At 41.4% G+C, this 19665-nt stretch overlaps 3 protein-coding genes across 11 annotated transcripts in view; all 3 read right to left on the bottom strand.

Moving 5' to 3' along the window:
• The window catches only part of LOC126070059 (protocadherin alpha-13), a 252746-nt gene that overhangs the window by 109984 nt on the left and 123097 nt on the right, over nt 1-19665 (bottom strand). The window lies entirely within an intron of this gene.
• The window catches only part of LOC126070063 (protocadherin alpha-10-like), a 166722-nt gene that overhangs the window by 67090 nt on the left and 79967 nt on the right, over nt 1-19665 (bottom strand).
• LOC126070061 (protocadherin alpha-C1-like) lies at nt 9718-16193 on the bottom strand. The gene is given in 3 exon segments (XM_049873853.1): nt 9718-11554; nt 11556-12550; nt 12552-16193. Coding segments are annotated over 3 exon segments (2448 nt in total). The 5' UTR covers nt 13929-16193; the 3' UTR covers nt 9718-11478.

Here is a 19665-nt window from a genome sequence, read left to right as displayed (position 1 = left end):
GTTCAAGAGGGGAAGTTCCTTTTTATAGAGATATTCCAGTTAATAAATAAAGAAGGAATGATGGAATTAGAACAATGATTATCAAAGTGTGGTCTGTGGTCCTTTTGGATGACCACGAGTTGAAAATCATTTTCATAATAATGCTAAGGCATTGTTGTTCTTAGGTTCCATCATAGTAACCCAGTGACAGAGTAGAACTGCCCCATAAGGTTTCCTTGGCTGTAATCTTTATGGAAGCAGAACACCAGGCTTCTCTGTGGAGTCACTGGGTGGGTTTGAACTGCTGGGTGGGTTCGAACTGCCAGCCTTTCAGTTAGCAGCCAAACTTATCCACTTGCGCCACCAGAGCCTTTTTCACTGTATTTACTTTTTTATATATAATTTTTATTGTGCTTTAAGTGAAAGTTTACAAATCAAGTCAGTCTCTCACACAAAAACCCACATACACCTTGCTACACATTCCCAATTACTCTCCCCCCAATGAGACAGCCCACTCTCGCCTGTATTTACTTTTGCACTGATGATGCAAAAGCAGTGGTGGGTAAAACTGTAGGCAGAGTAGTAGGAATCAAGATGGTGGTTCCTCCACAGTCTCAGGGGACATCTGACTCAACTGGGATAACATAGTCCATAAAGAAAATGTTCCACATCCGACTGTGGTGAGTAGCAACTGGGGTCTTAAAAGCCTGCGAACGGCCACCCGAGATACATCTACTGGTCCCATCCCAGCTGGAGCAAAGGAGAATGAAGACAAAAGACACAAGGGAAAGATTAGTCCAAAGGACTAATGGACCACAACTACTACAACCTCCACCAGACTGACTCCAGAACAACTAGATGGTGCCCCGTTATCACCACTGACTGCTCTGGCAGGGATCAGAACAGAGGGTCTCAAACAGAGCAGGAGAAAGAAAAAATGTAGAACAAAATTCAAATTCACACACACACACACACAAGACTAGGTTTGCTGATCTGACAGATACTGCAGAAACCCCAAGAGTATGGCCTCCAGACACCCTTTTAACTCAGTACTGAAGTCACTCCTGAGGTTCACCCTTCAGCCAAAGGTTAGACAGGTCTACAGAGGCAACAATAACACAAGTGCGGGACATGCTTCATAGTTTAACCATGGATACGAGACTAATGGGCACATCAGCTCAAAAACAAAGACAAGAAGGCAGGAAGGGACAGGAAAACTGGATGAATGGAAACAGGGAACCCGGGATGGAGAAGGGGAAAGTGTAGACACATTGCAGGGATGGCGACCTATATCAAAAACGATGTATGTATCAACTGCTTAATGAGAAATTAATTTGTTCTGTAAACTTTCACCTAAATCACAATTAAAAAAAAAAAAAAGAGAGATAGTGATCCCAAACTGTATTAGTGGTCATTGTATTCTTTATGATTATGCACTCACAGCAAAAAAAAAAAAAAAAAAAAAATTCCAGTTTCGCTTAAGAATGTCATTGACGAAGTACTGGATATTATTAATTTTATTAAATCTCAGCCATTGAATACATACCTTTTCAATATTTTGTGTGAGGAAATGGAAAATATGCTAAAAGCACTTTTGCTGCATAACGAAGTATACAATGGTTGCCTCAAGGAAAAGCATTAGGGCAACTGTTTGCGTTGTGGGCTGAACTACGTGCTTTTTTTATGGAAATCCGTTTTTATCTGAAAAGAAAGACCGACAAACTATGGTTCTTTAGACTTGGGAAGACATTGTCTCAAAAATGCATGAAGTGAGAACAACAGACAGTATTTTCGGCTATTAATAAAAATCAAGATTTTGAGTGAGAATAAAACTTCTGGAAAACTTGTGTCCACCACTATGAGTTTCCAGCTTCCCAATAGGAAAAGACTTTCTGATAAGATCAGTAGTGATATTAACAATGTGACGTTTTTGACACTGAATAATGAAATGTGTCAACATTTGGAAGAGCTGTATAACTCAGTGAACCATAGTTTCCAAATGACTGATAAATCTGAACTTTAAAAATACATACTAGAGGGAAGAGATGAATGGTATTAGCATTTTAATAGTCACTTATATAAACTGTTCTGTATTCAATTATTACATTGCCTGAAAAGATAAAGCAAATCTAGAACTTAAAAAAAAAAATGAGATAGTAGCACATACCACTATAATGATGAAAATTAAAAAGGCTGACAATGCTAAGTATTACAAGAATGTGGAGTGACTTAAACTCTTCAAGCAGTGGTGGTGGGAGAGTAAATTGGTACAACTAATTTAAAAACTGTTGGCAGTATCTCTTAAAGCTGAACATACACCTTATGATGGAGCAATTTCCACTACTAAGTATATAGCCAAAAGAAATGCAAATATGTATGCACCAAAAGATGTAGAAAAATGTTCATAGAAGAATTGTTCATAGTAGCAAAAAAAACTGGAAAAGTGTTCAAGAACAGAAAAATGGATAAATTATGGTATATTCATATGACAAAATATTATACAATTTAACTAATGAATTACTGCTACACACAGCAGCCTAGAAGCATGTCACAAGTATAATACTGAATAAAAGAATCCAGACACAAAAACATAATCATATTATATAATTCTATTTTTATGGTGTTAGAACTCATGATAATGGTTACATTTCAGAGTGGGGTGAGTAAGAGGGGATTTCTGGAGTGCCGGTAATGTTTTATTTCTCAGTCTCTATGGTGGTTACATGAGTGGGTAAGCTTTGGACAATTCATTAAGTTGGACACTTATATGTACTTTTATGTGCATTCTACTCCAATTAAAAAGTTTTAAAGTAAGATTTGTGTAAGTCTTAGTGGAGAATTTACAGCTTTAAAGCCAAACATTAGCAACAATAAAGGCCTGTAAATCAATGAGCTGGACAATAAGCTAGAAAATGAATAGCAAACTGAATACAAAGGAAAATGTTGAGGAAGGAAAAAATAAAATTAAGAGAAACCAAAAGTTAGTTTTTAAAAAGGCTGTTATAACTAATAAACTGCTTCCAAGCCTGATCAAGAAAGAAAAATGGAAGAAGGGTGACCATAATTAGTATCAGGATTGAAAAGGGAGAACATCACTACAGAACCTGAAGTTGTTACAAAGATCACAAGAGGATATTATAAACAACTTCATGCCAAAATATTTGAAAGTTGAGATGAAATTAACATAGTTCCGGAAAAGCAGAATTTATAGAAATAAAACCAGAAAACATGAATAACTTTATTACTAATTTAAAATTTTGATTTTATGATTTAAAACTCCCTGCCTCCCCACCCACACACACACAAAACTTAACTGTGCAAAATGGAAACAGAACTTAAAGATATGGAAAATCCTTCTGTACAAACTAAGGACATATGTCCTGGAATGTTCACCAAGGATGTGACTACATGATCTTTTGTTAGAGAGATTAAGCCTGTGACTGGTAGATATAACTAACTACCACAGAAGAAAACCCATCAACTTAGACTGAAGGGGACGGAGAAAGAACAAAAGGAGACAGTGCTTCTGGAATTCTACAGGCAGTAAACAGGCCAAAGGAGCTACATCTGTTGTCCTCGAAGAAAAGAAAAGGACCATCCCTGGAGCAGCTCTAAGATCAGCAGAACTGTTGGAAGGAGCACAGGAAGCAGGGCTTTCTCAGTTTCAAAGGTGGGGTCATGGTCTCCTGGATCTCAAAGGGTGGGGCCACAGCCTCTAGGTTTCAAAGAGTCAGATCTTTGTCAACTCAGCCCTGGAGTGTGGGACTGTCATTAAGGTGTTTCAGTGGAATGAAGCCACTGCCCAAAGCTGAGGGGGCATGTCTGCCAAGCCCAAGGAGCAGAAGAATGGGCCTTCTGGGGCCAAGGAGGTGGTGCTGCCACTCAGATGGACTAGGAGAATGGGTCCACATAAAGGCCAGGAGCTGAGTTGCCATCCCAGAGCACCTGGAAGGCGGAGCTGAAGCACAGGGCCAAGAGGCCTCCATCCAAAATCCAGAGGGCATCACCGACACCTAGAGCCATTGCCCAGGAAGTCCCTGGGGTATGAACATCCAATTTACATACAACCCATAGTTATAAACCAACCACTGTAAAGTCTTTTATATTAAAAATTCAAAGTGCATACAATGGTTTGTAATAAGAAACGGGTGCTACTTTGTGATGCGCATCAGAGCACTATTATTGTATTATTATCTGAAAGATGTTTTAGTGCATCTGGAAGTGTTTCTTTAATGTTTTTATGTATAGAAGTGTACACTATATACAAAAACAAACATTTTGCTAACTGACGTTAGATACAAACCGTACCTAACTGTTCCACCTTACATACAAATTCAACTTAAAGACTTAAGAATGGAATTCGTTTGTAACCCAGGGACTGCCTGTATTTTCGATCCTTGAGAGCTAATGCAATTTGTTCTGCTAGGTTTTGGACTTGCTAGATGCCCATTATCCCTTCTTTCCCTCCAACTTCTTCCGATTGTAATGGAAACGTCCACATTGTGCCTGTTTCACCATTGTGCTTTGGAAACAGATAGCTTGTCATGTAGATTTCATAGGTTCACAAATGAAGAGGAATTTTGCCCCAGGATGGAATATGCCTAAAGTCTCACCCGTATTTGATTTAGATGCTTCATAAAATGAGGTTCTAGACTTGGAGGTAATTTAAGACTTTTGCAATGATGTGATGGGGTGAATGTGTTTTGCATATGGCAAGGACACGAATTTTGGGGTGCCAATGGGTGGAATTTTCCTAGATTCATACTTTGTACAGTCCAGGTTCCGATTATTAATGGATGTTTGCAGCCGTTTCTTCTCAGTTTGAGTCGTGCCACATCAGCATATGAAGGTCCCGAAAGTTTTACTCCACGCACGTCATTGAGGTCGACTTTACTTTGAGGAGCCAGCTCTTCCCCAGTCATCTTTTGAGTGCCTTCCAACCTGGGGGGCTCATCTTCCAGCACTATATCAGACAATGTTCTGCTGCTAAAGCAGCACTTACTAATGAAGATCAAAGACCACAGCCTTCAGTATGGATTACACCTCAACATAAAGAAAACAAAAATCCTCACAACTGGACCAATGAGCAACATCATGATAAACGGAGAAAAGATTGAAGTTGTCAAGGATTTTGTTTTACTTGGATCCACAATCAACAGCCATGGAAGCAGCAGTCAAGAAATCAAAAGACACACTGCATTGGGTAAATCTGCTGCAAAGGACCTCTTCAAAGTGTTGAAGAGCAAAGACCTCACCCTGAAGACTAAGGTGTGCCTGACCCAAGCCATGGTATTTTCAATCACATCATATGCATGTGAAAGCTGGACAATGAATAAGGAAGACTGAAGAAGAGTTGACGCCTTCGAATTGTGTTGGCGAAGAATATTGAATATACCACGGACTGCCAAAAGAACGAACAAATCTGTCTTGGAAGAAGTGCGGCCAGAATGCTCCTTAGAGGCAAGAATGGCGAGACTGCGTCTTACATACTTTGGACATGTTGTCAGGAGTGATCAGTCCCTGGAGAAGGACATCATGCTTGGCAGAGTACAGGGTCAGCGGAAAAGAGGAAGACCCTCAAGGAGGTGGACTGACACAGTGGCTGCAGCAATGAGCTCAAGCATAACAACTATTGTAAGGATGGCTCAGGACCGGGCAGTGTTTCATTCTGTTGTGCATAGGGTCGCTATGAGTTGGAACCAACTCGACGACACCTAACAACAACAATGCGTGGAATGTTATGGATTGAATTGTATCCCCCAAAAATATGTTGTAATTCCTAATGGTTTTTTTTTATGCTTGTGGTTATAATCCCATTTAGAATGGGCTGTTATGTTAATGAGACAGGATTAGTGTAGAATATATCTTGAAACAATTTCTTTTGAGATATAAAAGAGATTAAATGAGCAAGCTAAGAAGCAGAAATGAGGAAAGAGAGATGCCAAGACACATAAACAATGTCCAGGGGCAGAAACTCAGAAGAGACAAAGACCTTCCTCCAGAGCCAACAGAGAGAAAAAGCCTTCTCCTAGAGCTGGAACCCTGAATCTGGACTTCTAGCCTTCTAAACTGTGAGAAAATAATTTGTTTGTTAAAGCCAAAAAAAAAAAAAAAAAAAAAGCTTTAGGCTCAGGGAGCTTCACTAGTGAATTACACCAATATTTAAGAAAGAGATATCATCAATCTTAATAAACACTCCCAGAGAATAGAAAAAAAAACTTTCTTTTTTATGGGACCAGCATAACCTCGATACTGAACTCTGATTTACAAAAAAAGGAAAATGACGGGCCAGCCTCAGTGATGACTGTAGACGCAAAAACCCAAAACTGTCTTAATAATAATATTATTATTATGTATGAACATCGTTTGGAGTCTAAACCAAACAGCTGTAGACCTAAAGATTCTAAAGAATAACTATATTGTGCCTGAATTCAGAGACTGCATTTTGGAGGGTATGTCACTAGAGTTCTGCTAAAAAAGCATATATGTAATTGGTAACCAGATGGCTCTAGGACCAGCCAACAATTTGGGATGAGATACAAAGGGGTTTTTTTTCTCTTTCTGAAGCACAGGAGGATATGTAATTCCACATTTGTTCATAGATTCCAAGACAAATTCTAGACGAACATATAATGACCTTCTATGTTTATAAATATAGTTTGAGAAGGAAATTATTATCTTAAGGCTTTATTTTTCATAAATTTAATATAAAAGATACACATAATTTATGTCCTCTATCATTCTCTTATCCTTTCAATTAAAACTGGGAACAAAATCAGGAACCACCCTTATCATTTAGCTTTTATTTTTAAGAGTAACCCTTACCAACGAATCCCTTACTTCCCATAATACTTTAGTCAAAATCCTGGACTGTGATCCGTATTCATTTGATGTACTGCCAAATATTTATATTTCTAATATTCATATTACTTTCATTTGAACAATGTAAAAAAACGTTTAGCAATTTATTCCACCTTCATCTTACCCAAGCTCTAAGTGTTATTGAGTCTCTGAATAGTTTTGTTTCCCTTGATCTGCAAATGTGGAAGCAACAAAAATCGATACGCCATTAACATTATCAGACATGTCATCAATACTTTCCCATTCATAGGTTTCTCAGGCATTGCTTTTCCCTTCTGTCTACTCAAGTTAGGATGCTATTTTTTCCTTCCTTTATACTGGTTCTATATTGTGTAACAAATACTGTTGTACTGTCTACATGTTTTTCATCTGAATATATCTCACATCGCATGCACGCTTCCTTACTTACAGTACCCTATAAAGTTTTTCAAAGTATGGTTATCAGTTTCAAAGGCAAAACAGATACAAGGAAATATTTAATTAACATATGGGAAAGTCTATTTATGGAATGCATACTACTCAACAACTTGAAAATAAAACAAAAGCCCACCTAGAATGCCAAACACAGTCTACCATTCTGTTAACAAATTAGGCTGCAAAGGGGAACTCTCCTATATATCCTGGCAAAAAAGAAACCGCTTTAATTTCAGAAGAACAATATGCTAATATAACACTGGTCTGTTCAAACTATAATTTTCATGTGGAATATTTAATAAAGTCAGTTGTAGGCTGAGTGCTTCATGTATTTTGCAACGTTAATATGTATCATCTAAAACAATCTGCCAATGCAATCCATTTTAAATGGAAATAGAAATTTACATCTTACAGGTACCATCTTAGGTACCAATCCAAAAAAATTAAATTACCCATCAAGAATCTTAACAGAGTCAGCACAACTTGACCAAGGCAAAGCCATAGAAGCTTCCTAGACATACCCAAACACCTTGGGGGCTGAGTTACCGGGGCTAAGGGCTGGGGACTATGGCCTTGAGGGGCATCTAGGTCAATTGGCATAACACAGTTCATAAAGAAAATGTTCTACATCCTACTTTGGTGAGTGGCATCTGGGGTCTTAAAATCTTGCGAGTACCCATGTAAAATACATCTATTGGTCCCATCATGTTTGAAGCAAAGGAGAATAAAGGAAACCAAAGATGCAAGGAAAATATCAGTCCAAAGGACTAATGGACCACATGAACCACAGCCTCCAACAGCCTGAGCCCAGAAGAAGTAGATGCTGCCCGCTACCACCGCAGACAGCTCTGACAGGGATCACAATAGAGCGTCCCAGACAGGGCAGGAGAAGAATGCAGAACAAAATTCAAATTCACAAAAAAAGACCAGACTTACTGGTCTGACAGACACTGGAGGGACCCCCAAAACTGTGGCCTATGGACACCCTGCTAACTCAGAACTGAAGCCACTCCCAAAGTCCACCTTTCTTTCAGCCAAAGATTAGACAGGCCTATAAAACAAACAATAACACACGTGAGGAACGTGTTTCTTAGTTCAATCAAGTACAGGAGACCTAATGGGCAACACCTGCCTAAAAGCAAAACTGAGAAGGTAGGAAGGGATAGAAAACTTAGATGAATGGACACGGGGAATCCGAGGTGTAAAGGAAATGAGGGAGAGTGCTGGCACATTGCAGGGATTGCAACCAATGTCACAAAACAATTTGTGTATAAATTTTCAGGTGAGAAACATATTTGTGCTGCAAACTTTCACCTAAAACATAATAAAAAAAGAAAAAGAATCTTAACAGAAAACATTGACATGAGACATATGTTGCCTAGTTGTTGAATATCAGTGAATCAATTTTTTTTTATATCTGTTAAGTATTATCAGGGAAACCCTGGCAGCATAGTGGTTAACTGCTACAGATGCTAACCAAAGGGTCAGCAGTTCCAATCCAGCAGGCACTCCTTGGAAACTCCATGGGGCAGTTCTATTCTGTCCTATAGGGTCGCTATAAGTTGAAATCCACTTGATGGCACTGGGTTTTTTTGGGTTAAGTATTATCAGTAGGAGAGACATTAGTAAAAACCATGTTGTCCTGAATTTCTTAAACTGACAAATTTTAATATGCACTATGTTAATGTACACTGCAAACTAAATTAAGAGTGAAGAGCTTAAAATCCGAACAAAATATAAACAGAATGCTTCAACATGATTTATATGACTCAGGCACACAGTTAAAATCATTGTGAAATTTCACACTTTTCAAAGAGTTCTTGTTTTATAAAATTCAAGCAACAAATATTTTGTTTCCAGAATTCTGTAGTTGTCACGAAGGCATTCAATGAACACTATGACAAGTATTCTTTTCCAAAAACCCAAAATTGGATCAATATGTAATTGGACAAAAAGAAGTAAATAACAAATGCCTGTGTGAATTACAAATACTCTAGCTTTACAGAGATTATTTTATTCATGTTTGTATTTTATGCACCATACTTACTTTATATATAAGGAAATATACGGCCCACAAAAATTATTAGCAGACATTAGATTACCTAAAAAGCTAAATATCAACAATAATGAAAAGAGATTGCTCAGGTAGATGAATGCAATGATACAACATTCCTGCATACATGAAAAATCTCTCTCTTTAACTTCATCATTCATATAAGTAAAAAATGAGGGGGGCATTTTTCTTTGTTCTTGTTAGCTGCCATCAAGTCAGCCTTCAACTCTTAGGTTACGCTACTTCTTTTAAATAGCTAATTTTCCTTCCAAATTCCAGATCCACTGGTCTTCCTATCTCTTTCCTTTCTCGTCCAGTCAAAATATATTTCTCAAACAACTCCTGGCTCCCAAACTTCATAGCTACATTGGTATTTTCAACGGTCTTTGCTGCAGAAAGCAAGAAAATAAAAGAAATAGTGAATTTTCATCATAGAAAAAGAGTACATACATTAACTGTTTTTACACCTGAAATAATATTCACCGCAAATTTCACAATGTAATGATATGCATCCCTATTAACCTTTCTGTCATCTATAGGAATTGAACTCATACTTAGCCACTGAATACAGCATTAAGGTTTTTCATACTAGTTGCAGGACCAGAAACCCCTGTTATGTTATGTTTCATTAGTATACAACAGAAGAAAGAAAGTAATCATTGAAATAAAATATTTGAAAGCTGCCTTTAAACTTTTTAACCATACTTACACATGTAAAGTAGAAAAGTTAAAGTTTTTCCCTCTGTATCGAACAGTGTGACCATCCACTTCATACATCCACATATTTATTCACTCATTCAGCAAGCATTTACTAAGCATATCTTATATAGTGGATTTTATTATATCACGTGAGAACACTAAGTAGGCAAATTTATAGTAGATGTAAACCTATTTTATTTGCAGTTAACATTATTTGCGGAAGAATAACTTACATCCCACTTATTATCTGAAAGAGTAAAACAAGAAATGCTTCAATTCCCTTCCCTAATTTCTGTATACCTCTTTCCTTTGTATCTATGATCTCTATGAGAAGTCATAAAGTAAAATTGTAGAATTGCTAGGAAATGCATCCTGACCCCTTTCTAAGTTCTGAAATGTCAAAGGACCACTGGATAAATTGAAATATTTGTTTCATTTAACTCTTAATAGATGCATAACTCTCAAATAGGTTATTTACTTATTTGTTAAGTATATTTGGCTTCTAAAATAGTAAGAAAATTAAATCCAAGTTGAATGGACTTTGGTAAACGCACGTTTGAACATTAAAATGTTTCCAACTTAGCAGTGACTCATCTTTCTTCTTTGTGATATATATCAATAAAGTATATAAATGGGAGGTTACAAATCCTATACCCAATGTTGTTATCTTCTTTCCATCAGTGCAAATAGGTGTTCTGAAACATGGTTATAATTTCTATATACTTAAAAAACACTTCTGTGGAGCTATAGTTATAATTTGGAGTGTAATTGTCAAAGAAGATTGCTTTTCCAAAACAGTACTCATGAAGAGTATAGGCTACGAATTATGCCACATTTTATTCATTGACATCATTTAAGACCCAATTCAAGTGCCATCTCTACCACAAAGCCTTCTCTGATCTACCCCCTCACGTATGTTTTCTCATGTTCTCTCTCTTCTTGAAACACTCAATGCAACTTGTTATCATCATTTTATCATGTACTATCTTCCATGATAGAATTTAAGCTCATATTATACAAAGACTCTTACATATTTTTCATTCACCACTGTGAATGAGTACCTTACACATATCTGTGGCTCAAGAAATACATTTGAACGAAGCGATATTTGCCTTAAGTAATTCATAACAGGAATTCTTAAAAGGAATTATTTTAAGAAGCTCCAGATCATTTATTACCTGGACCAGAAACTTTGGCATTTTATTATTTTTAATTTTGCAACTTTAGGCTATATTATTTTGATTGTTTTTTAATAGGTTTGAGGTTTTTCAGACTTGTTTCTCCTCCAAAAAAAAAAAAAACTGTAAGCTCCTTGAGGCCAAGGACAGTTTTCTAATACTTTTAGACTCTCAGAATTCTTAGCACCGGGGTCATAAGCAGGTGTGTTCAATCTAACTGATTAAATGCCACCAAAGGCTCATCTTAGAAACAGTTCAGAACACAGCTAGCAGCCCCCTTCTGGTCAAGGGGAATCAAGTCCCATAACATTTGCTTACCATGGCACTGATATTTGCATGATCTCCTTTCCTATTCCAAATCTGAATACAGTCCTACCCCAGTGGCCAGATTTCTCAGGTCAGCAGCACTGTATTCCCCACACAACAGCAAACGGTTGTTACCAGAACCAAGTCCCAAAAAGGCCCAATAGAGATAGGCCCGAGACAATCTCTCGACTGCAGTGACATCTATTGTTGTTGATGTCATGCAAGGATTTGAAGTCATCCTCTTTCCATACCTCAGTTCCTCTGGAGAGCAACAGCACACTGCCCAGCAGCTCTGAGAGCAACAAGCTAGGCTCTGGTTCAATTTGTTGCTCAGGAAGAAAAAGCATTCAAGAAATAAAAAGGAAATACAGGCCAGAGCAATGACTGAATACAAGTTCTGGGCAGAAAGCTGCCCTCCTGTTTCCCAGGGATCTTCGAAGTCTGGAAGGACCCGAGGGGCAGAGTTGCTCCACAACACATCCAGAGTGATGGAGGAGGCAAGTGGTGGGTCTCCACGGTCCTGAACTACTACCACCACTCTCTGCTTAATTGCATCAGTGGGAAGAACTAAGCGAGCTGTCCAAAGCTCTCCCATACTAGCTGAAATACTGAAAAGGCTAGAATCAGAAGGCTGAGAGACATGGTAGGAAAGCCATGCATTGGAGCCACTATCCGCATCCTCTGCTACCACTTTTGTGACCAAATGTCCACTTCTGGCAGAGCAGCACACAATTTCCACTGGTACAGAGCCATTCCTTGGCACAGGAAGCAAGATGACTGGAACATTGTCGTTCCTATCCACTACAAACAAGTTCACAGTCACTGTTGCACTTCTGGGAGGAATGCCACCATCTCTGGCTTCCACCTGGAAGGGAAGCCCCCTGAGCTGCTCGAAGTCAAAGGAAGTTTTGGCAGGGATAGCCCCACTGGACGATTCCACCGCCACCAAGCTAGTGGCTGGCGGGTCTTCAGCATTAACATCCAACAGCTCATAGAAGACAAGGCCATTCTTCCCCAGGTCCGGGTCCTGGGCAAACAGGCGGCCCAGGGAGGCCCCGGGGGCCATTGTTTTCAGCCACAAAGAGTTCCTGCTGCGGCTGCTGCGGGAAGCTTGGTGTATTGCCGTTCACATCAGCAACAAACCCAGTCAGTGTTCTGCGGGTGCTCAGCGGGGGCGAGCCACCATCTGAAGCGGTGATTAGGACCTGGTATTCGCTCATCTGTTCCCGGTCCAGCGGCCGATCAGTCAGATGGCTGTAGAAGTTGTCAAAAGAAACCTTTAGCTGAAAAGGGCCTCCGCTGGATATGCTACAGGTGACCCTACCGTTGGGACCGAGGTCCTCATCCCTTACACTAAGGAGGGCAATCACCGTGCCAGGGGCGGCGTCCTCCGGAACCGGGCTGGATAACCTCACGAGGTTCACCTCAGGAGCATGATCATTCACGTCAGTCACCTCCACCAGCAGTGTAGCAGTGCTAGCTAGGCCGAAGGTGCCTTCATCCCTCGCCTCGATGTATGCCTCCAACAGCCTTTCAGGGGGACCTAGTGACGCAGATACACGTACCTCCCCACTTCTAGGGTGCACGTGAAAAAGGTGTCTCAGCTCTGCTCACGTGCTATTGCTTAAGGAGTGCCAGATTTCCCCATTTGAGCCTTCATCTGGGTCCGAGGCCTAAAGTCGGAACAACACAGTCCCATTGGGGGCAGTCTCTGGAATCTACGTGCGGTATACGGAACTCTCAAATACAGGCACGTTGTTGTTGGTGTCCACCATGATGACAGTGACTTGTGCGTCTCCAGAGCGCGTGGGCCGCCCGCCGTCCCGACCCATGAGCACCAGGCGGTGGGTGGCGCGCTGCTCGCGATCCAGCGTTTTCTCCAACACCAACTCTGGGTATTCCCTGCCGTCCACCTGCGCCCCCATGTCCAGGCGGAAGTGCTGGCTGGGACTGAGGCTGTAGCTTAGCACCCCGTTGCTTCCCTCATGGGCATCTTGAGCGTTGGGGAGAGTAAAGCGGGCTGCGGGTGTCAGGAACTTGGGGATGTGGCGCTGCACGTCGCCGGCAGAGAAAAGAGGCGAGTTGTCACTGGTGTCTAGGACGTGAACGCGCATCTCGACCAGCTCCAGCGGGTCACGGAGTATCAGCTCATAGGTCAGGACGTAGGCAGCTTTGGCCCCGCACAGCCGCTCGCGGTCCGCCGGCTCTCGGACCCCCAAGTTACCGCTGGCGGCGTCCACTCCGAAGTAGGGCTCATTGGGACTGGAAAGGAGGCGAAAGTTCCTCAAGGACAGAGCGGCTGCCGACAGTTTCAAGTCCGCGGCGACATTGCCTACAGCTACTCCCCGCTCCGTCTCCTCCAACACCAAGTATTCGAGCTGCCCGGCGGCAGCGCCGCAGGAGACCCACACAGAGCCGCCACCTTCCCAGCCCACCATGCTCCCACTCGGCGTCCGCGCTCCACCAGCGGCGACACGGAACCATGCCCCGGACTCCGGGAGAGCACGAGCCGAGAGCAGGAGCAAGCTCCGCCCAGCCGCCGCGGGCTTGGAAGTGCCGCGACCGCCGACGTTCAGCCTTCAAACACCGGAGCTGCCGGGGTTGGCCGGCCTGGAGCAGGGCTTGCTAGAGCGGAGGTCTGACAGCCGTCTGGGAAAGCCCAGCCGCCCGGTGCGGAGGAGCACAGCGCCGCCTGCAGTTGCTGAGACGAGGTGGATTGCGAGCTGCGGGAGCGCAGCCTCCCTGGGCTGCGAACCGGGATCTCGCTCCCAGCCCCCGCACGGGGGCGGAGCAGCGCCAGGAAGACGCTGGGATAAACTGACACAACTCTCCTTAAACGGCAGTGGCGATTCCTAGGACAGTAGCGAGCACCCACAAGCTCTGCCTGAAAGCTGCTTGCAACGGGGGCTGACCCTGGCGGACTCCTCCCGCCAACTGCTCCCGGGCTCCAGGAAGGCCGAGCGTCGAGTCCCCAGCGCCTGGGACCCATTAACGTCTTAACTGCCCGCGGAAGGGAGCTGGACTCAGAGGGAAACGCTGGGAGGAGACTGTGAGAGGAGGTTCAGTGAACGTGAACGACCACGCCTTCTAGAGTTAAGCAAGTGCTGTGGGGCGTTTAGTGCTGGACTCCCAGCCTCTCTCCACTGCGGGTCTCTTATGTCGCCAAGAGTTAAACATAGGCGACCAGGGAGAGGCAATTTGGGGAACAGTGTCCGCCTCAAGCTTCCTCCTGATTCTTACTTTTTCCAGGCGCCACAGCAGCAGAGCGCAAGCTTTACGGTTCTTTGTTCGCTCTTTGCGGGATAGATTTTTCTCCGTCCCCAGGAGGCCCCAGTGGGAGTGCTTTGTTAAGCCCTCCTTGACGCTCTAGGGAAAGAGGAGGTCATGAACCAGACAATATCAAAAATCAGAAACTCAGGAAGACCTGACAACTCATCCCCAAACAGGACGTGTGAAGACGAGGAAAAAGAATTAAGGCACTCTCCAGAGTGTGACCAGAAAACTGGAGCTTTATTTTCTCTATAAATATTTAGAAAACAGCAGTGAAGCAGGGTGAGAACAGACTGGCCCATATTTTCTCGAGCTTCGCTTTCATGCCAGTTTTCTGCACGGAAAATTTGTGGGGTTTAGACATACTAGTATATCTGAAAATTTCTGTAATGTTTTCTAATTAATGATTAAAGTGTGTAGGTAGGGGGACTCAAGCATTCTCTTAAGGGTAAAAAATGAGATTGGTGCCACTAAGACCAAATCACCTCCCCTGAACATCACAAACCCTTCCCTTATCTGTTTCAGGAAATAGAAAGAGCAAGATGCAGCATAATAAAACAATGTAAGTAGTAAATGCTCCTAGCTAGTTTACTTTTCTGAGTTAAGAAACCAAAATATCACTGATATAAGTCTCAGATAAAGAAGGAAAATATCAGCCCATTAAAGCGCTAGGGAGAGTCAAGAACACGTATAGCTATCATTGGGAATCCTCATTAGGATGTGAAATAGACCACAAAAATTGAATTTCTTCAATTCTTCACCAAACTTCAGAACCAAAAATAAAATAATTATCTACCATAGATTAGGATTTGCATTTCCTAATTTCAGTTTAATACTGCTAACCAAGTTTACTGCTTTGGGGTGAAAGGTTATTCTTTCTGCCTTTCCATAAGCAGCAGACAAAATACACATGGAGAGATGTACTTACTTTTGGGAGACAGCTGACCCTTACTTTTAAACCTGCATTCAAGCCTCCAATTATACCAGGTTTAAGAATTTTGAACTGTATCTAGGAAGACAGCATGTGTAAGTATGGATTAGGTGGTGGAGAGAAGGAAAAACTCATACAGGAAAATCATGACAAAAATTCCTCCTCCTTCGCACACTTCTCGGACTTTTCATTTCCCTTTTTCACATTTCTCCACTCAAACTTCCATTGACATCTTTTTTCCAAAAGATTTCGTTTGTGTGAAGAATAAATGGATAACACTCATTCAGTGGGATTTGTTCCACCGCATGCTTTCCTATCTTTAGGCACAACATTGTATTCTTATTCAAACAAAAGACTTGTGGGAAAGAAGTATTTGAGAGAAGATATCCAAAAGACCAGGAAAGCTAAAAACCTGCCTTTCAGATAAGATGACTAGATGAACATTAAAATCATGCATTAACAAAACTTCTCTTCAACAAGACCTTTTATTGTCAATATTGCATTTTACCACTTTTTGGCATTTTTCGTAGTTTCTCCTAATCAGGCATTTTCAAGTTTTTAATTAAGCACAAGCACAACTTTAAGTGGAGTCTACGCAAAAACATAATCCTGATTTCTCCTTGGACTTTATTGTCAAAACAATTATTACAAAGCTCTCCACCAAACTTGGCCTCAAGTTTTAAACTCAAAATATTTCAACCATAATGCATAAACTCTGATTAGAGATCTTGAAACCAAACAAGAAAACAGTAGATCTCATACCTACCAGAGAATTTGTCATCACGAGGATATTATAATTTTAACAAGATTGTATTTCATATTCCAAAAAAAAAAATTTTTTTTTTATTTGGTAAGCATGCACACTAGATTTTCCTCCAAGCTGCAGATGAAAATTTTCATCAAGTGTGGCTGAAAGGGAAGGCCTGCAAGGATGACGAACCACCCTCATCTGACGGTAGTGTATTAAATAATGCCTAAATTTGTGGGGTTTAGACATAATGGACATGAATCCTGCCCGCAAAGAACTATGGGAATGAGCCAAAGTAGCTGACCAGGCCACAACCCTGTCCTGTGTTAGAGACATTAAACGGGTGCTTTCCATATGCTGAACTAACAGCTACAGATTAACTGCCTTTAAGTGCAAATGCAACCATCAATCAGTAAAGTAAACACTCCTGGAACCGCTTCCTCAGCGGTTTCAAGGCTTCCCCTTCTCCCCTTCCCCCCTTCCCTGGGGCCTCTGGTGTCACATTCTTTTCTTCCTTTGTAATGCACCCGCTCCCTGAGTACTTAAGCTTTTTGAACAAAGATCCGCGTGTGCGCAAACATTATGGCCTGGGTAATTGCCAGCCCTTGAACTTGTGGGTAGCGGAATTCAACCCTGCCCTCTGTACATATGAGCCCTGGTGGCCAAGAGTTCAGCTGCTAACCAAAAAGTTGGCAGTTCGAATCCACCAGCCCTCAGAAACCTTATGGGGCAGTTCTACTCCATCCTACAGGGTCGCTGTTTGTCAGAATCCACTCAACTGCAACGGGTTTTGGTTCTCTGTGCATAAATTTCTCCTTATTAAAAGGCTTTGGTCCGATCAACCTGGCTTTTGCCACCATTTTTTTCAGAGTGTGAACCAAACCTTTCCGAGCCCGTTTCATCACCTTCACTTCCAGCTGTTGCCTTTGGGATTGCCCTCGCAACTGGCTTGTGTGTGGGGGCGGGGGGGAGCAACTATCAAAGTTATCTCCAATGGACAATATTCTTTTATTTCTAGCCAACCAAGATCATCTAACTAGAAGTCAAAATCTGACGAAGATACTACCAGCATTCCTCAAAAAAGGCTCTACACCAATTTCACACTGTATAATAGTTGCAAAAATGCTAAACAAAATATCATTAGGTGGTCATGGTAAATGCTTAAAAGGAATTTGATTAAAAGTTGACAGCTATCACAGAACAATAGCACTTTCATTTTAAACAGTGAAACATCACAGTTATTCACATAAAAATCAAGAGCATAACAGGGCACTTGTTATAGCTATGATGGCTCAGTGGACAAGCTCTCTCAGCAGTTGGAATCCACCAGCTGCTCCCTGGGAGAAAGATATGGCAGTCTGCTTCCATGAAGATTATAGCTTTGGAAACCCTATGGGGCAGCTCTACCCTGTCCTATAGGGTCTTTATGAGTCAAATCAACATGATGGCAATGGGGTATATGTACACACACAAATATTTTAGAAAGGATGATAAAATACATTGTTAAATGATAAAATTTACTTAAAAACAAACAAACCTGCTGTGGACAGACAAGTATATTCTGACTCATGGTGACCCTAAAGGAGAGGGTAGAATTGCCCCATAGGGTTTCCAAGGCTGTAAATCTTTATGAAAGCAGGCTGCCACAACTTTCTCCCGCAGAGCAGCTGGTGGGTTCAAACAACCTGCAGAGCACTTCAACCACTTTGCCACCAGGGCTTCTGAAAAAATTTATAGGTAATATAGTTTTCTACTTGTAAAACCCAGAGAATCAAAGGAAAAAGCAATTAGAATCAAAATAGTTCAACAAGAAGATATATAGAACCAGTTTCCCTACACACGTGCAATAACTAGACAAAATGTAGGATTTCTACCAGTTATGGCTAAATAAAAATAGATATTGCTAATGTCCTTTCTCCTCAATGAAACTCATCAAAAACAACAGCAGACAAAAAATAAAATCTTGTCTTGGATGAAACTCTATAAAATGTTTGAACTTCAACAATACTATAAAGGGGAATTACCAAGTATCATGAAAATGAGATCAAAATGTAAGAGAATGCTAGAGATGATACCTGCCACTGGACATCTTGGGAAGAGCTGGTAGATTGGTGTTTTCCAAAGTAGTGACACACACTGAGATGCAAAACCAACGACTCCTTGTTTGAAACAAAAAGATCTAGGTACACCGGCTGAAGGCAAGACTCCCCTTTAATCCTATTTGTCAACACAAAATAAGAGAGAAAGCAGGACTGGTTATGATAATAAGCAGATGCACTATTATTTCAAGAATAAATCTAAAGATATGGCAAGATGAAGAGAAAATTCTGGATGATAAGCTGCCCTGCAGCTGCCTAGCCTCACCAGTTGAAGATACATAAAAGCCACAGCACACACAAACCACTCTATATCAAACAGTAAATAAGGAAATGTTTATGTTAGCCTCAGGCACTGCTGGCCCATCCATTGTTATATTTTTCACCTGAAAATAACTGGTCTTGGGGGAATTCCATTCAAAGAGGATAGTCAAATAAGAGCCAACATAGGATCTACACAAGATATTGCAAGAAAAAAGGAGAAAATAAATATGAAATATTACAGATTAAAATACACTTGGAAATTTTTAAAAATTTTTATTGTGCTTTAAGTGAAAGTTTACAAATCAAATCAGTCTCTCACACAAAAACTTATATACACCTTGCTACATACTCCCAATTGTTCTCCCCCAATGAGACAGCCCGCACCCTCCCTCCACTCTTTTTTTGTGCCCATTTCGCCAGCTTCTAACCCCCTCTACCCTCGCATCCCCCCTCCAGACAGGAGATGCCAACATAGTCTCAAGTGTCCACCTGATCCAAGAAGCTCGCTCCTCACCAGCATCCCTCTCCATCCCATTGTCCAGTCCAATCCCTTTCTGAAGAGTTGGCTTTGGGAATGGTTCCTGTCCTGGAACAACAGAAGGTCTGAGGGCCATGACCACTGGGGTCCTTCTAGTCTCAGTCAGACCATTAAGTCTGGTCTTTTTACGAAATTTTGGGATCTGCATACCACTGCTCTCCTGCTCCTTCAGGGGTTCTCTGTCGTGTCCTGTCAGGGCAGTCATGGGTTGTAGCTGAGCACCATCTAGTTCTTCTGGTCTCAGGCTGATGTAGTCTCTGGTTTATGTGGCTCATAATTACCCTGTGTCCTTGGTGTTCTTCTTTCTCCTTTGGTCCAGGTGGGGTGA

This window comes from Elephas maximus, chromosome 2 (genome assembly GCF_024166365.1).
Source record: "Elephas maximus indicus isolate mEleMax1 chromosome 2, mEleMax1 primary haplotype, whole genome shotgun sequence".
Taxonomy (NCBI): domain Eukaryota; kingdom Metazoa; phylum Chordata; class Mammalia; order Proboscidea; family Elephantidae; genus Elephas; species Elephas maximus.
Note: the sequence above shows the minus strand (reverse complement) of the source record. Positions and strands in the feature narration are given on the sequence as shown.